The sequence below is a fragment of the Micropterus salmoides genome, unplaced genomic scaffold, assembly GCF_014851395.1.
Source record: "Micropterus salmoides isolate LMB-PRFRI ecotype aquatic unplaced genomic scaffold, ASM1485139v1 Ms_hic_scaffold_10, whole genome shotgun sequence".
In the NCBI taxonomy this organism is placed as follows: Eukaryota; Metazoa; Chordata; class Actinopteri; order Centrarchiformes; family Centrarchidae; genus Micropterus; species Micropterus salmoides.
The window spans coordinates 3669460-3691392 of record NW_024040041.1 but is presented as its reverse complement, the minus strand read 5'-3'; the positions used below and the strand labels follow the sequence as shown (position 1 = coordinate 3691392).

General features: G+C 38.1%; 1 protein-coding gene across 2 annotated transcripts; it reads right to left on the bottom strand.

The window, feature by feature from the left end:
• Positions 1-584: 584 nt before the first annotated feature.
• copz2 (COPI coat complex subunit zeta 2) lies at positions 585-21153 on the bottom strand. Of its 2 annotated transcripts, XM_038691993.1 has the most exons (10): positions 21012-21153; positions 14359-14427; positions 12944-13028; positions 12194-12285; positions 8998-9053; positions 7513-7590; positions 7252-7303; positions 5847-5885; positions 3807-3839; positions 585-1671 (listed from the first exon to the last, which is right to left on the bottom strand). In XM_038691993.1, the coding sequence occupies exons 1-10, from the start codon at positions 21027-21029 to the stop codon at positions 1624-1626; spliced, it is 570 nt and encodes a 189-aa protein (XP_038547921.1). In that variant the 5' UTR covers positions 21030-21153; the 3' UTR covers positions 585-1623. The 2 variants fall into 2 exon arrangements, with proteins under 2 accessions (XP_038547921.1, XP_038547927.1); XM_038691999.1 differs by lacking the exon at positions 3807-3839.
• Positions 21154-21933: the final 780 nt, after the last annotated feature.

Here is a 21933-nt window from a genome sequence, read left to right as displayed (position 1 = left end):
AATTGTAGATAACAACAATAATAATAATAATAATAAGTCCTACTTCTAATATTTTATCACTGACTAATATTAAAACACTAAATAGTTATTTTCTTTTTCTCCAAATCCGTCATAATAATTCGTATATTAGGCTAATAACATCCAGTGACAGTAAGTAAACATATTAGAATGATCTGAAGGTTTTAATGATAAATTAATTAATTCTTCTCTCTGCTGTCATGAAGTCTTGTTGAGAGACATCCAACCAATCACATTACACGGAAATCACACCAGAACGAACCATTGGCTTGGGGAGTACTGCCACGTGTCTCCTGACGTCGCTTGGCTTCTACCAATAACGTCCATGACCACACCCACGGCTCTACGCTTTCTTCTATGGAGCTTATTAATATTCATTAGGGTCGTAGATTTAAATCCTGATTGGACGACAGACGCACAGAGGGCAAACGAAAAGTATCCTACGTCTCACATTTTTACGCTGTTCTTTTTTCACATTTTAGCATAAAAAAAGAGTACAATTTTAAAAACAACAACAGAAATAGAAATAATGAAGAATACATTCAGGAATAAGAAGACACTTTGAATCCAGGACAAATATACAGTTTTATTATCAGTTTAACAAATAGCAGACGACAAAATGCCCTGTGTCAGACAGTATGGCTTAGTAGGCCTAGTGTTTCAACAACATCCAAATGTAAACAAAATAATTACTTTGTCTTTGGCATTTTCTTCTTTTCAACTAAGAAAATATTTAATATATCTACATGTGTAACTATGAGAAAATAGACACTATTCTTTATAACTCTGGTCATCCTATGTGATATTTAATATTTTTAAGGTCCCTTTGATTCTAAAGATTAAGGAATTCCATTTTAAGGTAAATAAGGGTTTTACTGACAGTAACATATTGCCTCTCACACACAATGCTAACATTTGTGTAGTGTCAAAAAGCATGTTTACATCCGTTTACAGTCTTTAAATAGTTTTACAAAACATATTTTTGTCATTTACAATGCCCAGTCAGAACAACAAAATGTATTAAACTCAGTGCACAAATGATGTCAGTGTGTGTTTGTGTGTGTGTTTAAAAAATTAAAAAATTTAACAACCCCCTTGTTAAATGACATGGTTTAAATGATAAAAACATTTTCTTGTATGTGATTTTCAGCTTTTTAGCTTGACTTTGCAGATCTGTGCTGCATTTCTGTTTTGAGTAAATGAGCATGGAAGATCCTGCACCACCAAAATACAAGTTACAGATCATTATCTTTTAATATTTTCTTTCGTTAGTTTGGTACTTGATATCAGCTCAGTCTGATGAAGAAGCACAGCTGGACCTTGAGACTCACTTTACATTTAATTTTCTGGTATCTTCTGGCCTGGTAAATTACACGAGTACGGACTGACATCACTCGAAACTAATAAATTAATTGCATGTCACACACAATGTAACAAAGTGCCATCAGGCTAGCAACAGATTCCTATTACTGGCTGCTTAATTGCTATATAAAGCAGCCTATCAGCCAACAGGCTTGTGACGACCTTCCCTAAAAAAAGAAATAGCTTTGGGACTATGAATGTTCTCTAGAGCTTTCTTGAGAATCCTGTTTTTTCTGGTCCAAGTCATTTCAGTATGGACCATTTGATCTGCTCCTTGGCTGACTGCAGAACCTGGAAAACATATAGAAAGAACAAAAAATATAGGTAATTTAATATAGCATGATGTAATAAAGAAAAAACAGAAAATAGAGAATAAGTCAAAACTTTAAAACATTATAAATACATAAACACCATTAAATATGAAATACAATATAGTAAAATATAATCTAAAGAAGCATTTCTTTCAGAAATGTGTGTGATTGCATTGGATCTGAATGGGCCTCCATAGACTTTACAGTATTATGACACTAATAAAATGTATGTCACCATGAGCATATAGCCCAGTTAATCAGTGTGCAATATGGAGCTTTTTGAAATTTTGAAAAAAGGAGTTTGTATTGTATATAAGTGCTGTTATAAATATAATGGTAGTTAATGGGCCTCCATAGACTTTATTATATAACTCATAACATCTGCAATTAACTGCATGTCATTATTATGACACTATACACAGTTACCTAATAAAAACCTAGTTCTTGTTTTTAGTTTTGATAGTAATATCATGCTCAGCTCAAGTGAGAGAAAACCTGAAAGAAGTGTTTGTTTGTTTGTTTACTGACTTGCTTTTTTCTGTAATATTAATATTAATAATAGAAATATATGTTTGAGGTCAGTGCAGTAAATCACGTTTAAACTGTTCGGGAACTTGTATAGTGTTGCAGTACCACTGTTCACCCACAAGATGTCAGTCTGAGCACATGTTCAGACAACTGAGCCTCTGACGTTTCGCGCCGCCATGTTGAGCACAAAAAGGATAGGGACTGTGATGTGCATCACCTGTTGTGCCATCAAACAATACAACAGAACAGAAATAGATTCTTTCTGTCACACTAAAATAGGATTTATTTGTTTTAATTAAAAATCAAACAACTATTTATTATCATCATTAAGCCATTTTGAAAAATGTTGCCGTTTTCAGCCTTCTGTGCAGTCCCACAGCTACTTGAATTCATTTTCAGTTATTCATAGTTTAATTAAGTGTTAAATTGATCATTTCTTTTGAACACTGTCTGGAGTCATTTGGCCTTTAAAATGACACCTGTAGATGTGTACAGACGAACATCACTCTCAAACCAAATCAATTAATTATATGTCACACACAAAGTACCAAGTAAAATGCTGTAAGGAGAGAAAAACTACTGCAACTACTGAATTATTTAACCTGAGTGGCCTAAGTTTCATCTATTTATGTATCCTCTTGCTCTTTTCATGATCAACAAGTTTGTGTAGTCTTTTGACTTATCGGTAAATAGGCCTGATTGTTATCATATATATTGATGGTATATAGTGTATATATCTATGTAGAAAGTTACTGTTACTGATTCTACTTTGATTGTATCTCTTCTTTTACATTCCTCTGTACTGCTGTACAGATAAGGTATATCTTTTTTTATTTGAGTCCTCAATCCACCAAGATCAATCAAAACCTAGTGTCAGCACTATGGTTGTTGTTCCCCATGTTAACAGAAGGGGGCACATGGAGCTCAGGTAACAGTCGTGGTAGTGTGGCATCCTGGGAAATGCAGTCAAATCAGGGCCATCCAGAGTTCTAGTTCTGTTTTCATCTGTTTAGTGCCACTAACTGTTGTAACAGTTGTACACAGTGCTGTGGTATGGAACTGCTTGCTTCACTATGCAGTTCTTAACCACATGGTATGTCATGTATGTTTTAGTTAAGACTATATCAGAGATTCACAACATTCTCTGAACCTTGGGGTCCTGATCTCCAAACTAGCAAATGTCAATCAATTGAGAATACCCTAAAATCACATAATACAAATAAGGTAAGGATATAAATCAATTGAGAACAGTTTGCAGCTAGTAATTTCTTTTGAAATGGTTCACTGTGCACTAAACAGAAAAAAACTTAATCTTGATCTGTCTGGATACTATTTCAGGCAAACATGCCTAATAAATGACCACTTTGTAAGATTTATAGCTTTTATTTGATGTTGTACGTGACGTGTATACCTACCTATAGAAATGGAAGAAATGACATTCTAAATCAATTTCCCTGACCTTTAAAAACATCAAAAAGGTCTGACTGTAAAATATCATTATGCATTATGTCAGTGTGTGGCATACAGTGCTACAGTAGAACAAGCTTTGTAGTGCAGTGTAGGGCTGTGAAGTTAGTAGAGACTTACATTAGTAGTCAGAGCCAGTTTCTCTGTTATGTGCTGTCAGGGTTAAAGCAACAGATAAAGAAAAGCTTAGAGCATGAGTACACGTGCACGCACGCACACACACACACACACACACACACACACACACACACACACACTCTTCTTCAAGAGCAAGCATGGAAACATGTCCATGCACATGTCAACGTAACATCAGCTAAAGACGCAGAGAAAAATGCATATAAGAGAAACAATGTCTGCAATAAAGCTACAGGAACACTTTATGGCAGATAAGCTCTCTGATTGGCTGTGCAGTTTTATATCTGTCCAGTGTTTAGACAGCCACAGCGCTTTAGAGCATGTTAATTCAACTATCCGTTAATTTATCCATCAATCCATCCAGTTGAGCCTATTAGTGCTGTCCAGAGCCTTGGAGATGAAGCAAAGCTAGCAGCTACCTTGACACGCATGGTGAGCTAAAGCATTAGCATGCAGCCTGGTAAGTTTGCAGACAGATGTTAAACTGCTACCAATCACTCCATCAGCGAACAGCTTTCTGCCATGTCAGTGTGTTCCTCTGATTGAACAGTGTGTGGGAGTTCAGCTCTGTTATACTTCAAGCTAACGGTGTCAGAGAGAAGCCACTGTAAGATTTACAGACTAATAACAGTATGAAGAAATGAAGTACAGGATGTCTGTCCGTATGAGTGGCTGAGTATTTATGGATATGTATAACTATTTCTGCGCATCTCTGTGAGTTTGTGTTTGTGTTAAAAGTCAAGTTTCTATAACCTACACACCCACCAAGTTTCATTTCTGCTTTTGTCTTTTAACTTCCAGTCCCCATTGCGAGCAATACAAAACAAAACTAATTTCACTGTCCTGACTGGCCATATGAGCTCCTCATAAATGGCCTGACACTACCCCATTCAACCCAGGTACAGGGTTAAAGGAATAGGTTGACATGGTGGGAAACATGCGTATTTGCTTTCTTGCCGAGAGTTAGACGAGAAGATTGATACCTCTCTCTCTCTCTAATTACCATCCATCCATCCATCCATCGTCAACCGCTTATCCTGCATACAGGGTCGCAGGGGGGCTGGAGCCAATCCCAGCTGACATTGGGCGCAAGGCGGGGTACACCCTGGACAGGTCGCCAGTCCATCGCAGGGCCACACATAGACGAACAACCACTCCCGCCCACACTCACACCTAAGGACAATTTAGGGTCGCCAGTTAACCTAGACTGCATGTTTTTGGATGGTGGGAGGAAGCCGGAGCACCCGGCTCTCTCTAATTACCTACATCACTATTTTAAACTAGCCTACTTTGTGTTGTAACATTACGGTGTTATAGCAGTAGCTAGCTTCTTTCATAAAGTAAAAAACAGAGAACAATGAGGCTTAATATTCCATCTGAAACTGCAAGTTAAATCTGTGTTTTAATGATGGAAATAATTGTTAGTTGCAGCCCAAATAATAAAACACTGTGCATTCTGACCAGCTATCATGACTATTAACTACAGTATAATGACACTGTGCAGGCACACTGATCTAGTAAACAGTTGATGTTTGTCTCACTCAGAGTTTTTAAATTAATTAATCATTTAGCTGACCAAAGCAACTAGCTGTATATGTCAGAGGTCACACTCCTCTGGAGAAACTAGGGGCTGTCTTGCTCAGTGACACATTGGTGGATGTGTTGCAGCGGAATTGAACCTGGGTCTCCCCCAGCAAAGGTACGTGCCTCATCCACTGCCCCATCACCACCATTTAAATTATAAGGCTCCAATTTTCCTCCAGCTCTAGCAGTCAGTGTGTTATACTGTAAATTTATTTTCTAAAATTCAACGTGATCACTAATTGTAGATGTCTGACAGCTCAACGTGACACATTCCCACTTCTGGCACAGACAAGAAGTTAAAAGACAAATAAAGCAGCAGACCTTCTTTCTGAACAGAAGGTGCATCTACTCTGTACATGTGTTCATTTGTGTATCTGCATGCGTGTTTTTGTGCACGCACAATATAACTCTATCCGTGTCCTTTACGTGTATGTGTGTTACCTGGGCCACGCTTTGTTCAGATAATGGGTTTTCATCCGCCTGTAAAACAAAATGATATCATTGTGTGTACAAGAGAAAAATGCAAAAGGTTTGCAAAATACTTGATACACACACACACACACACACAATATACACACAAACAATACAAAAGCAGAGCACTGCAAACACCATTAGATCTGTAGAAATGCCATTAAATACGGTGGATCAGGAACATTCAAAGTTCATTGGTAAACAGCTCAGCCAATCACAACTTATTTTGCATTATTATAAAATCATATTATTCATAGCCATGCTAGTGGTGTGGACCAAGGTTTAGCAATGTTGGTCCCAACTGAAATACCTCAACAACTATTGGATGGATTGCTATGACACCCCATAGGTTAAAGCAAAATGACATTGGTGAGCTCCTGACTTTTCCTCTAGCGCCACCAACAGGTCAAACCTTTAAAATATAAAGAAATGGCAGCCTTATTCTTTAAACCTCTCTGTTAGTCAGCATGCTCTCTCAACATGCATTTACCTCATCTGTCTCACCCATCCCTCCTCCGTCCCCTCACTGTCTCCATATCACTCGCATTCATTCATTCTCTCTCTCCACTATCTTTCTCTTCGTCCCTTTCTCTCTCACCCTCTGTCTGCCTGTCCTGTCTGTCTACAGCAGCTGGCTCTTGTCTGTTTGTCCGTCTAGGTTACTGGTGATGTAATCAATCAGGACGAAGCCATAGGCCGGTTCTGACATTAGCTGACAACAATCAGAAGAAGAGAAACAGGAAGAAGCAGAGGAGGAAAGGTAAACCAGGTAAGAGTGGGCAAGAAGCCAATGAGAAAAGCTGTGGGAAGCTACAGTATGAATCTTGTCATTTTTAAAAAAATATAACATTTGTATTTACTTAAATAAATAAATTTACATGATTGGTAGTAGGGAATGATTGACAGCAGAGTTTCCTCTAGCATTTCCTTTCAGCTGCGGGGGAAAGGGTTCTGTAGTAGCCACCTGGCTGCATCTTTAATTTGTTAATGCTAAGACGCCTACTAACTAGTCAACAATCATTGCCATTCCTGCACAACAATGAGTTCAACATTTAAAAATGTTGCTGTAGTACCCTATCCAGGCTGTGTTGGTTCACAGTGAAAAGCTCATTGGCTATATCATTTCGAATATGTTTCAACAAAAGGCACCTGATATAGCTAAATAGCCAGCTAGCCAAACCCACACCTTGCTTATCTTATCAAAATTGTCTTCCGACTTCAGATGTAAAACTGTGACTAACAGTTGAACTGGTGTGGGGGATCTTGAGCAGGAGGATGTGGGCTGGTGCATAATTAAAAATGTAAGTGTCAAAAATGTGCAAGTGTCAAAAATGTAGGCTATGTATATAACAGAAACAGTAGACAGTCATCTTACTCTGTAGTTGACCTTCTGTAGGACCTGCTGGGGGTCACTCTCCAGAATCACCCTGGCAACAGGATAAAGCAACCAATCAGGACCAAGTACAGCAAAAGCAGGACTGGGAGTATTTCCGGGATCCTTTTCTTACATTTTATAGAATAAACAATTATTTAAAAACAGATTGATTGTCACTAACGCGTTTGAACTTATAGATGGAAACATTCGCGCATATTGTTCTTTAGCTCCAACCTGCTGTAAACATTACTGCTCTCTTACCCTCCATCAATGATTTCATCCACAACCAGGAACACTCCTTCCATGTTGTCCAGTAAAGACCTCCGCTCTACATTTTTCCTGCAGAAGAAACACGTCAATTAGGCACATCTAACCCATAATACTCTGGATTACCTTGAATATCATATCAATTTTCAAGAGTAGTAGCCACAAATCAATATTACAGGAAGTCTGACCGTATTAAAGAGATTGTGTATGTACTCAGTATTGGCTGAGCGCCTTAGTTTGGGTATTGGAATCAGGGAATTGGGGGGTGGGGAGTCAGATGGGTGTGTCCCTAGAAGTCACTGACCATCACAACAGCTCTATTCTCCTGCGACTGCAGTAATTTCCAAGAAATAAATTCCAAGATGTAACTCCCTATAAAACTACAAATGATCCTTTTTTACATTTCTGTTTATGTAAAGGTTAAACAAGAGAGATGCACCATATTAATTATGGAATTAAAGAATATCTTTGACAGAGCCAGGCTAGCTGTTTCCCCTTGCTTCCAGTCTCTATGCTAAGCTAGGCTAGTCGCCTTCTGGCTCCAGCTCCTCACTTACTACACAAAGACATGAGAGTGGTGTCGATCTTCACATTTCACTCTCAGAAAAAAGAAGAAGTATATCCCAAAATGTCAAACTGTTCCTCATAAATAATACACTCAAACATTATCATTAACAGGTCAGTGTCTACTATTCAGGTTTAAAATAAATGAGACCATTCAACAGCTAGAATCTGTACATAATGCACTGTGCACGGTAGAATAGCTCATAATACTTCATACTGTATAATAATATGATCTCTTCATGTCTCTACCGCTCACACTCCGCATTACTATTGCATGAGTTCCCATAGCAACCACATCAGCTGCTGTTTGGGTGATAATGTTGCAATCAAAAGTGAGGGATCGTGGTGTGCAGCGCGTGCACACACACACACACACACACACACACACACACACAGGAACACATATATGGCTTTGCAAACTAATCTTTCAAAGAGGTTAAATAAATTAGGACATGGTCTCATTGTGTTATCATGCAGCCTTGTTTGTCAGACATTCTTTTTCAAATTAAATCATGATCGCCTTTCAGGTACAAAATACACTGCTGTTTTATTTCAAATTCAACATTGGGCACATTATCTCCCTGAGAGTCTCTGGTGGAGGGATGGCAGTGTTAGTCTGGAGAAGTGTGTGGTTTATCATTAGCACTGATGATGCTGTGGGTACATGTAATAGAATGCTTTATTATCACGAATGTGCATGGAAAGTTGGTGAAAAATGTAATTGTCCTTCCAGCACCATTCAGCAGCTGAAGCTGTCAGACATCCAAGAGCATTTTTCATTTAGAAGCATTCTGGACAACAAGATTGTGAATTCCTCTGATTCCTGTCCTATTGGTCACCCCTTTGTTTTTATTTTTTTGATTCAAAATATGTACGTATCAATAAGTTCATTTAAGTCTCGATGAGAGAACGTACCTGAGGATGTGACTAAGAGACTCAAACAAGCAGTTCAGTACTGACATCAGCATCAGCTAGGGAAAGAAAAAGAACAAACTGTAATAAAAAAAGAGGCCAATTTTGAGATAATAGCCCTTGAAGGTGCATTGGTTTTTCATGGCCACTTGGCAAAATTGAAGAACAGTTTATAAAGTACACAAGTAATTTGATATGGCTACTGTGTTAGTTCCTGTGTAGACATCCAGCAGACACAGAGCAACATTGGCATTCAATTTTGGGCCATTTGCAGTGAAACAATCTGAAAATACAACACTGACATATCATCCCTTTATAATTGCTGTTACAGCTAACATGCTGGCAAAAATTCACCTATTTACATATGTTTCTGTCCAATATTAACTCTCCTTATAGCTCTGTTCTGGTCTCCACCATCTTCGGAGGGAAGTTTTGCAGCCAAATGCACCACTATATTCACCAGCTGGACAGTATTGTGTGTTTTGCTGCCTTTAAGATTTTCTGAACAGGTGAAGTAGTGTTTTGCCTCAAGTCAACCACTTTTCTCTTGTAGCTATATTTAGCATCACTGTCAGGCTATTTAATGTCACATTAAAAAATTTTCAATCCCCCTAATCTCGTGTAGCGAGAACTCCACCTCTTCAGGCTCACAGAGAGAGCTCTCCAAAAAATACTGGGATAACAGCACCTTGAAAATCCTCAGGCAAGTTTATAAATGCCACCTGCCACCTGTAGATGTTTTTTGGATAGGCAACATTTATTTACAAGTCATTCAAGTTTATTAGTAGGAACTTTACTGACTATCTTTTAAGCTTTAATATCTCCAGATCATTACACTGTGAAACAGTTATTCATTTACAGTCATCAGATTAGTTAATCAGAATACAGCTTTCCCCATAAACCCCATAGAAATGCATGGAAACTCATTGTCATATAGCTAGTTTTGCTATCATTTCTCCCTAACACTGCACTGCAAACAAATTTTTATAATTTATTCTTACTTAGATCTTCCTGTATGGTCCCGTGCATGCTTTTTTGAACTTGTGATCATAGGAATCTGTATTTCCACTAGTGTGTTATATTTATATAGTATGATACAGAATGGCTGTATCTCAAAAACAATAAAGAGTTATGTTAAATGTTTGGTACCACTGGATAAAAAAACATGTCAATGTAAAATTAATAACATGCATGGGGCCAGTGTAAATCTGATATTTAGCATGTCAAATGAATGTTAAACTTATTTTTGTGGTTTTTCCTTGGGGAAGATACTGAAGCCCCAAATTTGCTATAGTGTGTGAATGTTAGTTTCTGTTTCTGATGAGCAGTTGGCACCTTAGCTTCTGCCATCAGGGTGTGAATCTTACATTTAGTGTAAAGCACTTTGAGTGGTCTGAAGAAAGGTGCTATCCAGTCCATTTACCATTAAGGCATGATAAATATGTGAAATTGAAAAGGACGTTAGTGATGGTTTATGGTTGGAACTTTGCTGTGGTTTACATTAGTGATCATCAGATGCAAATTAATATTATTCTAAGAAGTTCTTATTCAGTATTCAGGTATTTCATATGTTTACCCCTAATTTGTACATTAATTATTACCAAGGGCGTCACTTTGTGCTGAAAAGTGGTGTGGACATTTAAGGGCTCTGATTAGGGGTGCAGGGATACACTTGCTCCTGAGACGTGAACAAAACAAGAAAATATTAGAATAAATATTCACTACTGTGATATACGATTTCGGGGGTCTAGGGGTCCTCCCCCAGAAGGAATCAACAATTAATTTTCTGCATTCTGGAAACATTTTCTGGACCAATTTATGGTTTAAATGTCTTTTTTTATATATATAAAGGGAAACACAAAATTCAGGTGTAAGGTGACAATACAAAATATAAAAATATAATGTAATATAACGTAGTAATCAGCAACTTGTTTTTTTGAGCTTTCTTGGACAATGCACAATCGTTTCTATAGATATTTAGATATTTATATTACATTGCATGTTTCTTATTGTGCAAATAAACCTTTCTCATGGCATTTTCATTTGTTAGTTAACATTTCTTGTTGAAAGCAATTTATCAGAACATTAAACAAATACTTTCAAAAAGTGATGGGGACAAAATCAGCCATTTCAAAAAGTGGTGGGGACATGTCCCCAGAGTCCCCAGCATAAATGACACCTATGATTATTACATTTAAGTATTTTAATATATTGACGGTTTTCCCTTAAAAAACACCTAAATAATATAAAATGACATCAATGGTAACTCTTAATTTGGACCTGAAAAGGACTAAAGTAGGGAATAGTTTTCATGTTCAAAAATTTGAAGAAAGCAGCCCACAAAATGGAATACAAATGAAAGGATATGGCTGGTGATGAACGGTTAATGTCACTTTTGACTCAATACCGCATACACTGTCCTCCTGCACCAAAAATGTATTATTGGAATCGTACTGGAATAGTCCATTGGTGTCATTTACACTGTCCCCACCACTTTTTGAAATGGCTGATTTTGTCCCTAAAACGTTTTTAAAGCATCATTTGTTAAAACATGTTCTGAAATATAGCTTGCAGTTAAATAATAAATGAAAATGCCTTTAGAAAGGTTTATTTGCACATTTAGAAAACATGCAATGCAATTAAAATATGGAAGAAACAAATGTGCATTGCCAAAAAAAGGAACTTAGGCTAAAAAAAACAAGCTCCTGATTTTGAAATGACTCAAAAAAGTCCATTCACCAATCAGTAACTGTAAGAAGTTGACACAGTTTATTTTGGCCAAGTTTTCCTGTGAACATGACAAAAGAGGAAGTAAGACTAAATCATGCCTACATATGTATTGCTTCAGCAGGGATGATAGAAGATGACAAAAATTGATCTTCAGGAAAAACAGATCTGAAAGCAACACAGAATGCCTGAGAGCTGCACTGCAGTATACTCTATATGTTGTGTTTCCTTTGAAATAAATAAAAACATTTCCACCATAAACTGGTGCAGAATCTTTCACCAGATTGCGGGAAATGAAGTGTTTCACGATCAAAATGTTTTAGGAAATGACGGAACCTTTTCTAAAAAAATCTACAGACTAACACACAGCCTTGCTTCAAGGATTGAAATGGTGCATCCAATCATTTAAATTAAATGTGATTATTTTCAGTAAAAAATATTTTTTAGGCAGAGAAAGTTAAATTTACTGTACCTCGTTCTCCTGAGCACTTCCCACCACGTAGAAGAAGAGATCTATACTGCCCTTATAGACGATGGTCATTCCCTCCAGGAAAGCTATCTCATCTACAGAGAGAAGGAGAGAGGGATGGGTCAGGGATAAAAAAAGGACAAGCATCCCTCTCTTTTATTCGTATTTTGACTTTGTTTTGTATGTTATTTCACATACAAAGACATAATCCAAAAGTACATTTAATAGAGGAATAGAGAGAGTGAGGGGGAGGGGGGAGAAAGTCTGTAGAAGAAGTTGAAGAATGAGTGAATAGGTGGTTTAAGGAAGGGAAGAGCAGGACAAAGGGAAGGTGAGGTGGAGGGAAGGAGAGGGAATATAGCATGACAGGGGAGAAGAAAGAAAAGAAAAAAAGAGGAGAAAAGGAGGAATGAAGGAGGAGTTTAGAATAAAAGGAGGAATATACTGGGTGGGTGATAAGGAGGCCAGGGGCAGAGACTCGAGTGTCAGCTGTGTCCACCATGTTTCTCTGAACAGTCAAAGGAATCTACTGTTGGTTCAAATGTTAATAGAAAATCGGAAGTCATCATTTTCTAGATTTTCAAGGTTCACACTAAAATAATACTAGCATGGTTTGGCTCCGCTTTAGGCTAATATCATTAAGTGTTGGGCTACCAAACAGTAGAATGTGCAACAGATGCCATTGGATATGTGTGTGAGAGTTCAGAGGGTCACATCCAGCGGACGCAAAAACAGAAACAGAGAGGAACTTACTGTCTGCTTTGTGTGTCTTGTTGAAAACATTCGTCTCAAAGTTCTTCTGCTCCTTCATGGAGGGGTAAAGCTCACGGTCATAGTACTAAAACAGACACATACAGTACATGAAACAGTGACTGAGCTTTAGCACTAATGTGCATGCAAGAACAGATGGTATGGTCCTGTAAGGAGGTGTGGATTAATGTACCAGGGGACCATACCAGCGTTCTCGCATGATTTAGACCATTAAAATTATATTCCTTAAAATGTTCATAACATCAAAGCCTGTTTTCGACACTATTTATGGTCGGCACTTTTTCAGCAATAGCTATTCAATGTATTTACATTCAATAAACTCTTTATCTAGTAGTTTTCATTGTTAGTGGAGGAGTGCACCATTCCCGCACTGGATTCGAAATGCCTTCACGAGGGATTCACAGGAAACAATGCCGTATGTAATCCAGATGTAAAATGGAACCTGATTTTCCACATCAAAGTCTGTTTACAGGTGTTGGGGAATACTGCTGCATATGTGAAAAAAAGGTTGCATAAAGCCTTTTGGGGCTCCAGAGGGAGCTGTGTGAAGTCTGATAGATTGCCTCAAGCGATGTAACTTGAGTCTGCATCGGCTGGGTCTGAAAATAAAAAATATCTGGGGGTCTTTTCAGCTTGAGGCTAGCAGCTCGAGGCTATATTAGCCACTAGTAGCATAATACACTGCAATCTTCGACCAAATTGTCACCAGTCGAGTTGCATTGTGGATAGTGTAGGCGCAATGATTTGACAAGGAAGTAGAATACATAGTATATAAAAATTATATCTCTGGTTTGCTGCATCTATTTTGATCCTTTTTTAAAAACTGTCCATCATGACAATGTTGTTTGTGCAATGCTTAATTGGTGGAGTAATCTTTTACTTCTTTAACAGTTCCTACTGCTACTGTTTCACATTAACAGAATTCAACTAAAAGGAGTCACTCAAAAGAAACTCCGATTTTGTTACTTTTGGACATAGCCACGCTTGCTGTTTCCCCCTCTTTCCAGCCTTTGTGCTAAGCTAAGATAATCAGCGAATGCATTGCTTCCTATTTACTCTACAGACATAAGAGTGTTATCAATCTTCTCATCTAATGCTCAGCAAGGAAGCAAATAAGCATATTTCCCAAAATAGTGAACTATCTTTAAGAGGAATTATAAAAGCTTTTTGTGGCAGTTTTACAATCTGAAACCCCTATGAGGAAAAACACAAAAGTCTGGCTTGGAAATCCACATATTAAATACTTTGGAGTTTAAGGACTACAAGTTTATTTTCCCAATAAATGAAATGAAATGAATCCTGTGTTTTGTATGCTTTGGAAGGTCAGCAGGAGAGAATGATGTAGGTAATTTAATGGGCTAAAACATGTGATCACTGGTAGATTCCTTTAACCTTACCTTTGACAGAAGTCTGTTGCCGTCATTGTCTAGAATGAAAACAGCTTTCACTGTGTAGAGGGAAGGTTCCTGCGACAATAAATAGAGAAAACATCTTAAATATTTTAACTTTGCTGTGTTACCTCAGGGAAACACCTAGGACTCAGAGAAGTATGCTTCATAATGCCACTGCCACAATCAAATCCTCCTGCTTTTCCAGCAACAGCCTGTTCTACATTCACTCTGGTCCACACACGAGCCATCCAGTCCAAACTGTTTCTATATTTCGACCCCAGGCTACATTAACTTGTTTTCCCTCTGCAAAGTTTTGCTCATTCGTCATTCATCCAGTTTTGTTTTGCACTTTCTTTTCCAGATGTGGAAATGTCTATTCTCCATCACTCCGTCACTCATCCATCCATCCATCCATCCATTCGTCCCTGCGAAGAGTTTTCAGACCCGGGACAAAGTTCTGTTATGCACTGACTAGCATAGATTCACAGTCAGAGTGTATCACAGAACTTGGACCAGGAACTCACAGCATCCACTGTCCAATTTTGCCAGCTCGCAGCAGGATGGAGATGATGATGAAGAGGAAGATGTATGTATGAAATGCAATGAGCCTTCGTTCCATAAAACATACTATCTCAGCCAATAAACTGGTCTAATATTGGCTGAACTTGAAAGGATGATTTGGAACTGTGACGTCACAGTGAAGGAAGGGAAACGGCTGGACTTCAATGAGCTGTTTTCAGGCAGTTCAGAGCAGAGCTTTCTGTGGGAGATGGGAACTCCCTTTGGGCTGGACTTTGGCCTTTTTCACTTTGCAAACCAAATGCACAAAAAAGGTACATAACTCAAATAAAGGAGAGGGAAAAAGCCAAAATACATAATACTTTAAAACACTTCCAAGGGAAAAACAAGAGGACTGGAGACACTAATTTGATCTGCAACATTTAACTGTGCAAACATTGTGTGTTTAATAGGTAAAATCTTTGCCATGGTTACTAACATTTTTAATTAGCACTAAGCACAACATATACAGTAGCACGTGGGAAAGTCATTAGTTTTGCAAGTATTTTGTCTTAAACAGGAGAATGTATCAGACAAATTTCTAATTCTGACCTGATTATGGGTCAAAAGTTACAGGTTCACCAAAAACATTAGGATTCATCTGGGATGATCGTCTGAAAACTAAATGAATGAAGCAAATGCCTGCAAATCCATCTAGCACATGTTGAGTGCTTCAGTGGGTATTTAAAACATTTAACTGCTGATGGTGCTAGATGAAAAGTCAGAGGATCAACATAGTCATTAGGATTTATCTACCAAATGTCAATCACAATCCAGATATTTTAATCTGGACGGAAGTGGTGTACTGACCAGCAGACCAACATTGAGGAGCCTAGAGCTGTGTCACTTGGCGGCTAAAAATGTGCTTCTCAGAATGAGAAATCCACTATTGATATTGATTTTGACTTATTAATTATGATTATAATTGCTGTTAGCTCCTGACTGGCTCCAGGTGGTGGATTCAACGTGCCAGCAAAGGATGTGAAGAAAAGACTAAAAGCTAGCAAACATGGATGTAAACAATATTAAACAATGCTTTGCAAGTGATGTATGAGCATAGAAATACAGTTTGTCAGGCATCAAGGATTGGCGATGCATTTTAGTGAGAAACGCTGAAAGTAAACATAACTTATGTGCACTTTAAAGGGAGAGTAAGTGATTCTGCAGAAAGATTGTTGACATTTGAACTCAACTGCCAAACGAATGCACCCCAACCCCCCCCCCCCCCCCTCTCTGAGGTTTCTCCGCCGTTTAAACGCCCTCGCCCTTGTCTGGTCATATAACTTTCTTCTCTGTTTATGCTCTTCAGACTTCCTCTTTGGCTGTTTCTCGGCCATCTCTCCTTCTTCACTGAAGGCCAGCACAAATGTGAACTGTCTCTCCCACTGCCCCCTCCGCCCATCCCTCCTTTGCAGGAGCACCTGTTGCCGATTGGCTGGAACAATGTTGTGGGGAAGGTACACACTGTTTTCTTTGTGTTCCATTTACAGAGCCGGGACTGTGTAGGAAAGATTTTTTTTAGAGCGCACACAAACACGGAGAGCTAGTGAACCGTGAGGAAATATTAACTGAATTTAACAAAAAATGTATTGGATTACAATTACTTACTATGCCTTTAAGGTTACAATTGACACCTATTGTTCTTCTTTGAGAGAGGGGCCAACATACATTAACTTTTTTACAGTAACATTTTACATTATTAAACATAACTTAAATCAAGTGTCAGATCATATATCAAATCAGATCAAACATATCCCTCATACCCTGTTTTACTCTTCACTCTAAATTGTTTGTATAATATCTAGTTTTGTCAGTTTGTTGATACTGTTGTGCAACAGTTATACCTAACAGTTAGTAGTAGCAGTAATAGTACAATTAATCTGTATAGAAGAACTAGTTATTGAGGTACAACATGTTTTAATTTAGTGATGTGTAAATCCCAACTTAGTAAACACACTTTAACTAGACTAAGTTTGAATTTACTCTGTCCTCGGGGGAGCAGCTCTTTACATAACATGATGGGTGGTGAACAACACACCTAATCACTAAAATAACTTACTAATATATACTGTAAACATTAGATAATTGGGGGAAAGGGGGGGATTATCCATTGTTTAGGTATGTGTTCTCTGCAATAGACAATTAATACGAACTGATAATCATTTAATCAAATGAAATATAGACCATATACCCAACAAAAGCCTCAGTTTGAGTTAAAGTCTGAATGTCAAATTTAACTGTAAAAAGAGAACGCTTTTTTGGCTCACTGCACTGGATCAGCTAAATGCCTAAAATAAAATTAAAAATGGCTGTTTTGTTTACACATAATGATTTTCTGTAGCCTGCATGTTTATAAGTAGGATTCTGACAAAACCAGAAGACCAATTTAGTTGTTTGGAGACAGCTCACTAAAAACAATATGAAAGCTTCTTGCAATTTGGACATTCCAGTTTTTTAAACTGCAATGATTTCTACCACATAATGGGCATAATATACAAACAAGGCATTTTAGGCATTTAGTTGCTATAATAAAGAACTTTCTCTAACAAACAATTCTCTAACAAACAATTCTAACATGTTTTGCTTCCATCTGCTTTTCTAAACAGAACCAGATCACTGACAGCTATTCTATTCAAAAAGCCTATTTACTGGATGAAAACTTTACTTTGAGAGTTTTGATACCACTTTCATATCTGTTTGGTAAATATGTAGCTGGAGCAAGGAGTCGATTAGCTTAGCTAAGCTAATGTCAGTTTTACACTTCGATTTTTGAACAGATTAAACAAACAAGATACAACATGTTAATTAGTGAGCTTTAGAAGAGCTGGTATGTGGATTTTGTTCCCCTGAAAAGAGCCAGGAGAACTATTTCCCCTGTTCCCAGTCTTTGTGCTAACCTAACCAGCTGTAGCCACATATTTATTGGACAAATAGAATAGTGATATCAAACCTTCTATCTATCTCTTGGCAAAAATCACTTTTTCCCAAAATGGCAAACCATTTCTTTAATTTTGACAAACACTAACTATGCCACTTGTTGCAAAATTTATATTATAATGGAAAATACAAGAACTAAAGGTGATTCATGCCATGACACAACATTTTTGTTTGTTTGTCTGATATTTGTCAGCTGGGATGGATCATCTAATGTTGGTGATTTATGAATTGGGAGCTTTTTTCTTCTGTTTGAGTGAATTGCGGCAGATATATAGATGAATTCATTGCTCATAATAATAAGCACTATACGTGATGTGAGAATAAAGTCTTTAAAATAAACATTGTGGACACATTTTGTGACGGATGGACTTCTATAAACTGATCAAATCATTATACAGCAACAAAAACCAGTCTGTGAATTCAACTAGTTTATGTCACTTGTGGAACCTTTTTTAACAGAACAAAAACAACTGACTGATATCTGCTCATTTTCAAATGTGTAGATAATGTGGGTTTTTGTTCAATTGATTTTTTTTTTCTTTTACAGTTGTTGTTGTTGTTGTTGTACTAGATAATACTTATTTTAATCCAAACCACGATCTTCTCCTAAACCTAACCAAGTAGTATTGTTGACTCAACCTAGTTATGTGTCTTAAGTTATGTACTTCAGGCCTGTCCCTACTTTTCAGCGGCCAACATGACGTTTTGGGGAACGGTCATATACTGTTTGTCATTTTGGGAATCACTGGCAATCGTCCTATTCTGTTGGTTGGAGATGAGGACATGTTTTTCTTCCTCGTCACCCATGATAACATAATTAACCCCTTGTGATGTCATCAGGATACACTCGGCATGGATTTGGAATCTATAAATGTATAACAGAAAGCCTACATTACTAACTCAGGGTACCGGGGGAAAAAAGATGCTACTGAGTTGCATTATGGGAAATACAGGATTCAGTTTTGTTTTATCTTGATTCTAGGGTCTAAAAGTCAGGAGATATTAGCCTCTGCAACACAGATTATACCATTCTTTTTTAATCACTTGAGAGTAATACACAATAGGAAATCGCTGTACTCCATGCATTACTTTTACTTGTAATGGAATACTTTTAAGTGACAAAAAGCTATTGTAGACTATTTCCCACAGTGATGTAAATGACACCTGCAGAGACACACAGAAAGAGAAGAAAGGTGGGAAGGAGAAAGAAGAAAGAACAGAGACAGACTGGGGAGGAAAGCAGAACAAGGGGAGAGAATAAAGAGAGACAGAATCTGAGAAAGGTACTTTCGCCAGAAAGCTCCAAAGAAGTGAGAGTGCAAGCAAGAGACTGAGAAGGAGCAGTGGTGGAACAAGTCCTCAGATTATTTACTTAACTACAAAGAAGTAATACAGCAATGTAAAAATATGCACCTGAATTACACAGTCGATGTCAGTCAGTTTAAAAGCTAATTTTGTCCATCAGGAAAGTAGCAGTTTGTCATAAAACAGTAAAGTAATATTTAGTTCTGTGTAAAACCGCTCAATGAGCTACATCTCTCGTCTCGCACATTAGCCTGAAACATCACCACATACTGTAATGCTTGCTAATGTTCATTGCTTGGTTGCTCCTAGGCTACCTTAGCCGTGTTACACTCAAAAATGTATCTCACCTGATGTGTTTAATCCAATGGCTCATGGTCCTTTCATCACCTCATCTACAGCGCTTTGACGTAAGCGTCAGTAACAGTAGTCTTTGTAATCATGTATTTTCACAGTCGAGTGAAACAAAGTGCAACTTTCTTGACTTTCAAATTTATATTTTAAATTGACAAAAATCATATGTGCAGTTCAGAGCACAATTCAAATGGAAGGGAGGGACTTGGGCTCTCTATTTCACTGAGAAAAGGTGTTTTTTAGAGAAAGAATGTGTTATTTCTTCTTTCAAAAGTTAAATGGTGTCACTTTAAAGTATTAAAAGTAAATACAGTGTTAAATTATTATATTATGTTACTCTTATGTTACTCTCAATGTAGAGCTAGTTTTAACCACCGTTAAGAACAGTTACAGTAATAGTTTAATTCATAACGTAATATTTATCATATTTAAGATCATCATAGATTTGTATATAAAATATTCATTTGTAAAATAATTAGTAACTTCAGTTCAGAAATGTAGTGGAGTAAAAACTAAAATATTTCCCTAGTAGTAGGTAATTAGCATTACATGAAAGTACTCAAGTATGATATTAAGCATAGGCTTCTTGTGTGCTAGGTCGCTTTCCAATACTGAGTGAAAACGAAAGAATGAGGTAGAGGAATGGAGTTAATGTGAGAAAAGATTAAAGCGTAAGGGAGTGAGGGAGAGGCTGAACAAATGGTGCGCAAGGCAAACGAGCGGAGAGAGAGGGAGAGAGAGAGAGAGAGAGAGAGAGAGAGAGAGAGAACAGTGGACGTGGCACCTACTCTGCTCTACACGTCAACCGATCTGTGCACATATGCTCCCCACAAGCAGACATTTAAACACAGAGACCTGCTGTAACTACACTAGGCGCTCACACAGCGCTTGTGTGATGTGTAATATAAACAGGATTATGTCTCTTCACAAGTGATCCCTGCAGGAACTGAAGCTTTGGCTTATACAGCGGTAGCGTACTGTCCTGTTGCGCTTTGCACCCTTAACTATGCATAAGTGGGTAACAGCTGAGTTATTATTGACTTATATTAACACCATAAGTTGTCGCACTATAACCAGCACCGACAACCTGTAGCCTAGTATTTTTACACGCACAGAAGAAAAAAAAAAACTGTGGCTTTTAAAGGCGATGGCTGCATGTGAGACATCGTGATCAGATCAGGCCTGCGCGTCCACAATCACATAACAAGACGGCCACAGTCAGGATCGCACTCACACTGATACATTCAGGAATAAATTGTGGCAAACCTGTTTCTTATTTATGAACAATCTGCTGCCAAGCCGCCCCCCTGCCCCTCACCCCCTCCCTTCCTCCCTCCCCTCCTGTCCGGTATTGCTCACCATCGAAACTGCCATAATGCAACAAATGTCCCGCATGCTAATAATAACAGTACAAACACGATACATAAACTGCCGAGCACATAACACCCCTCCACCCCCAAATTAAAGGTGTCGGCTCCGGAGCCCGGTGAAACGGCGGAGAGGCTCACCAGAGACGAGGAGTCCATCGCTGCCGCCGCCGCCGTGCTCGCTCGGTGTGTTGACGTGGACAGCTCTGAGCTGTCACACCGAGATCAGCGCTTCTGTTTTTTTCCCTTTTTTCACGGAGCCGCCCGGGCGCGCTCCCGCAGAGTCTACAGCAGAGCGCGCTCCCGACACTCTTCCGCCTGTCGCTCTCTGGCCTTTCACAATAAAAGTATGAGCGCCACAGTCTGTTCGTGATGTTAAAGCTGTGATATTTTTAATTTTTTCAACAAATGCCACAAAAACACAACACTTGCTATAACTAATTATTATAAGCCAATTATTAAAAACACATCAGTGGGCCTGAGTGACATGTTCCTTCTTTACAGTGAACATGGGAACTGGTTTTGTTTTATGCATAGACCTGCCATTAAAACACAGGGTTTCCACTGATGTGGAAAATTTTATATTTGCGTTGCTTTACTCACGCAAGTTTGACCGCTGGACATTTTGAGTGTTCACACACAAGACGTTTTAAATGAATAAACACAGCCCGATACTACAGCTATATGAACCCAAAGTAAACCCTTTGCTGTGATTTAATTGCAATAAACGGATCAAACGGATGCCGAAATAACTCCAATATGATGCCGTTTTGTTAGACATATGAATTCATGCTTTGTCAGGTCTTTCAGCAAGTCAGTTTGTTTTCTGAATGGAGTTTGGATCCATCAGGGCTATGCTATGCTATGTTAACCTGTTCACATTAAAGTACAACGATAGCTGGAAAAAAGTTACAGACTCATATTTTCTGAACTCACCAGGAAGTTCAACTTCCTCGCTTTCTTTTCTCCCAGCAATGTACAGTTTTGTCAGGTTTTTATATAAATATGAAGTAGTAATCCAGCAGAACTGGTACCATCCGAAGCTAACAACAACGTGAACGGA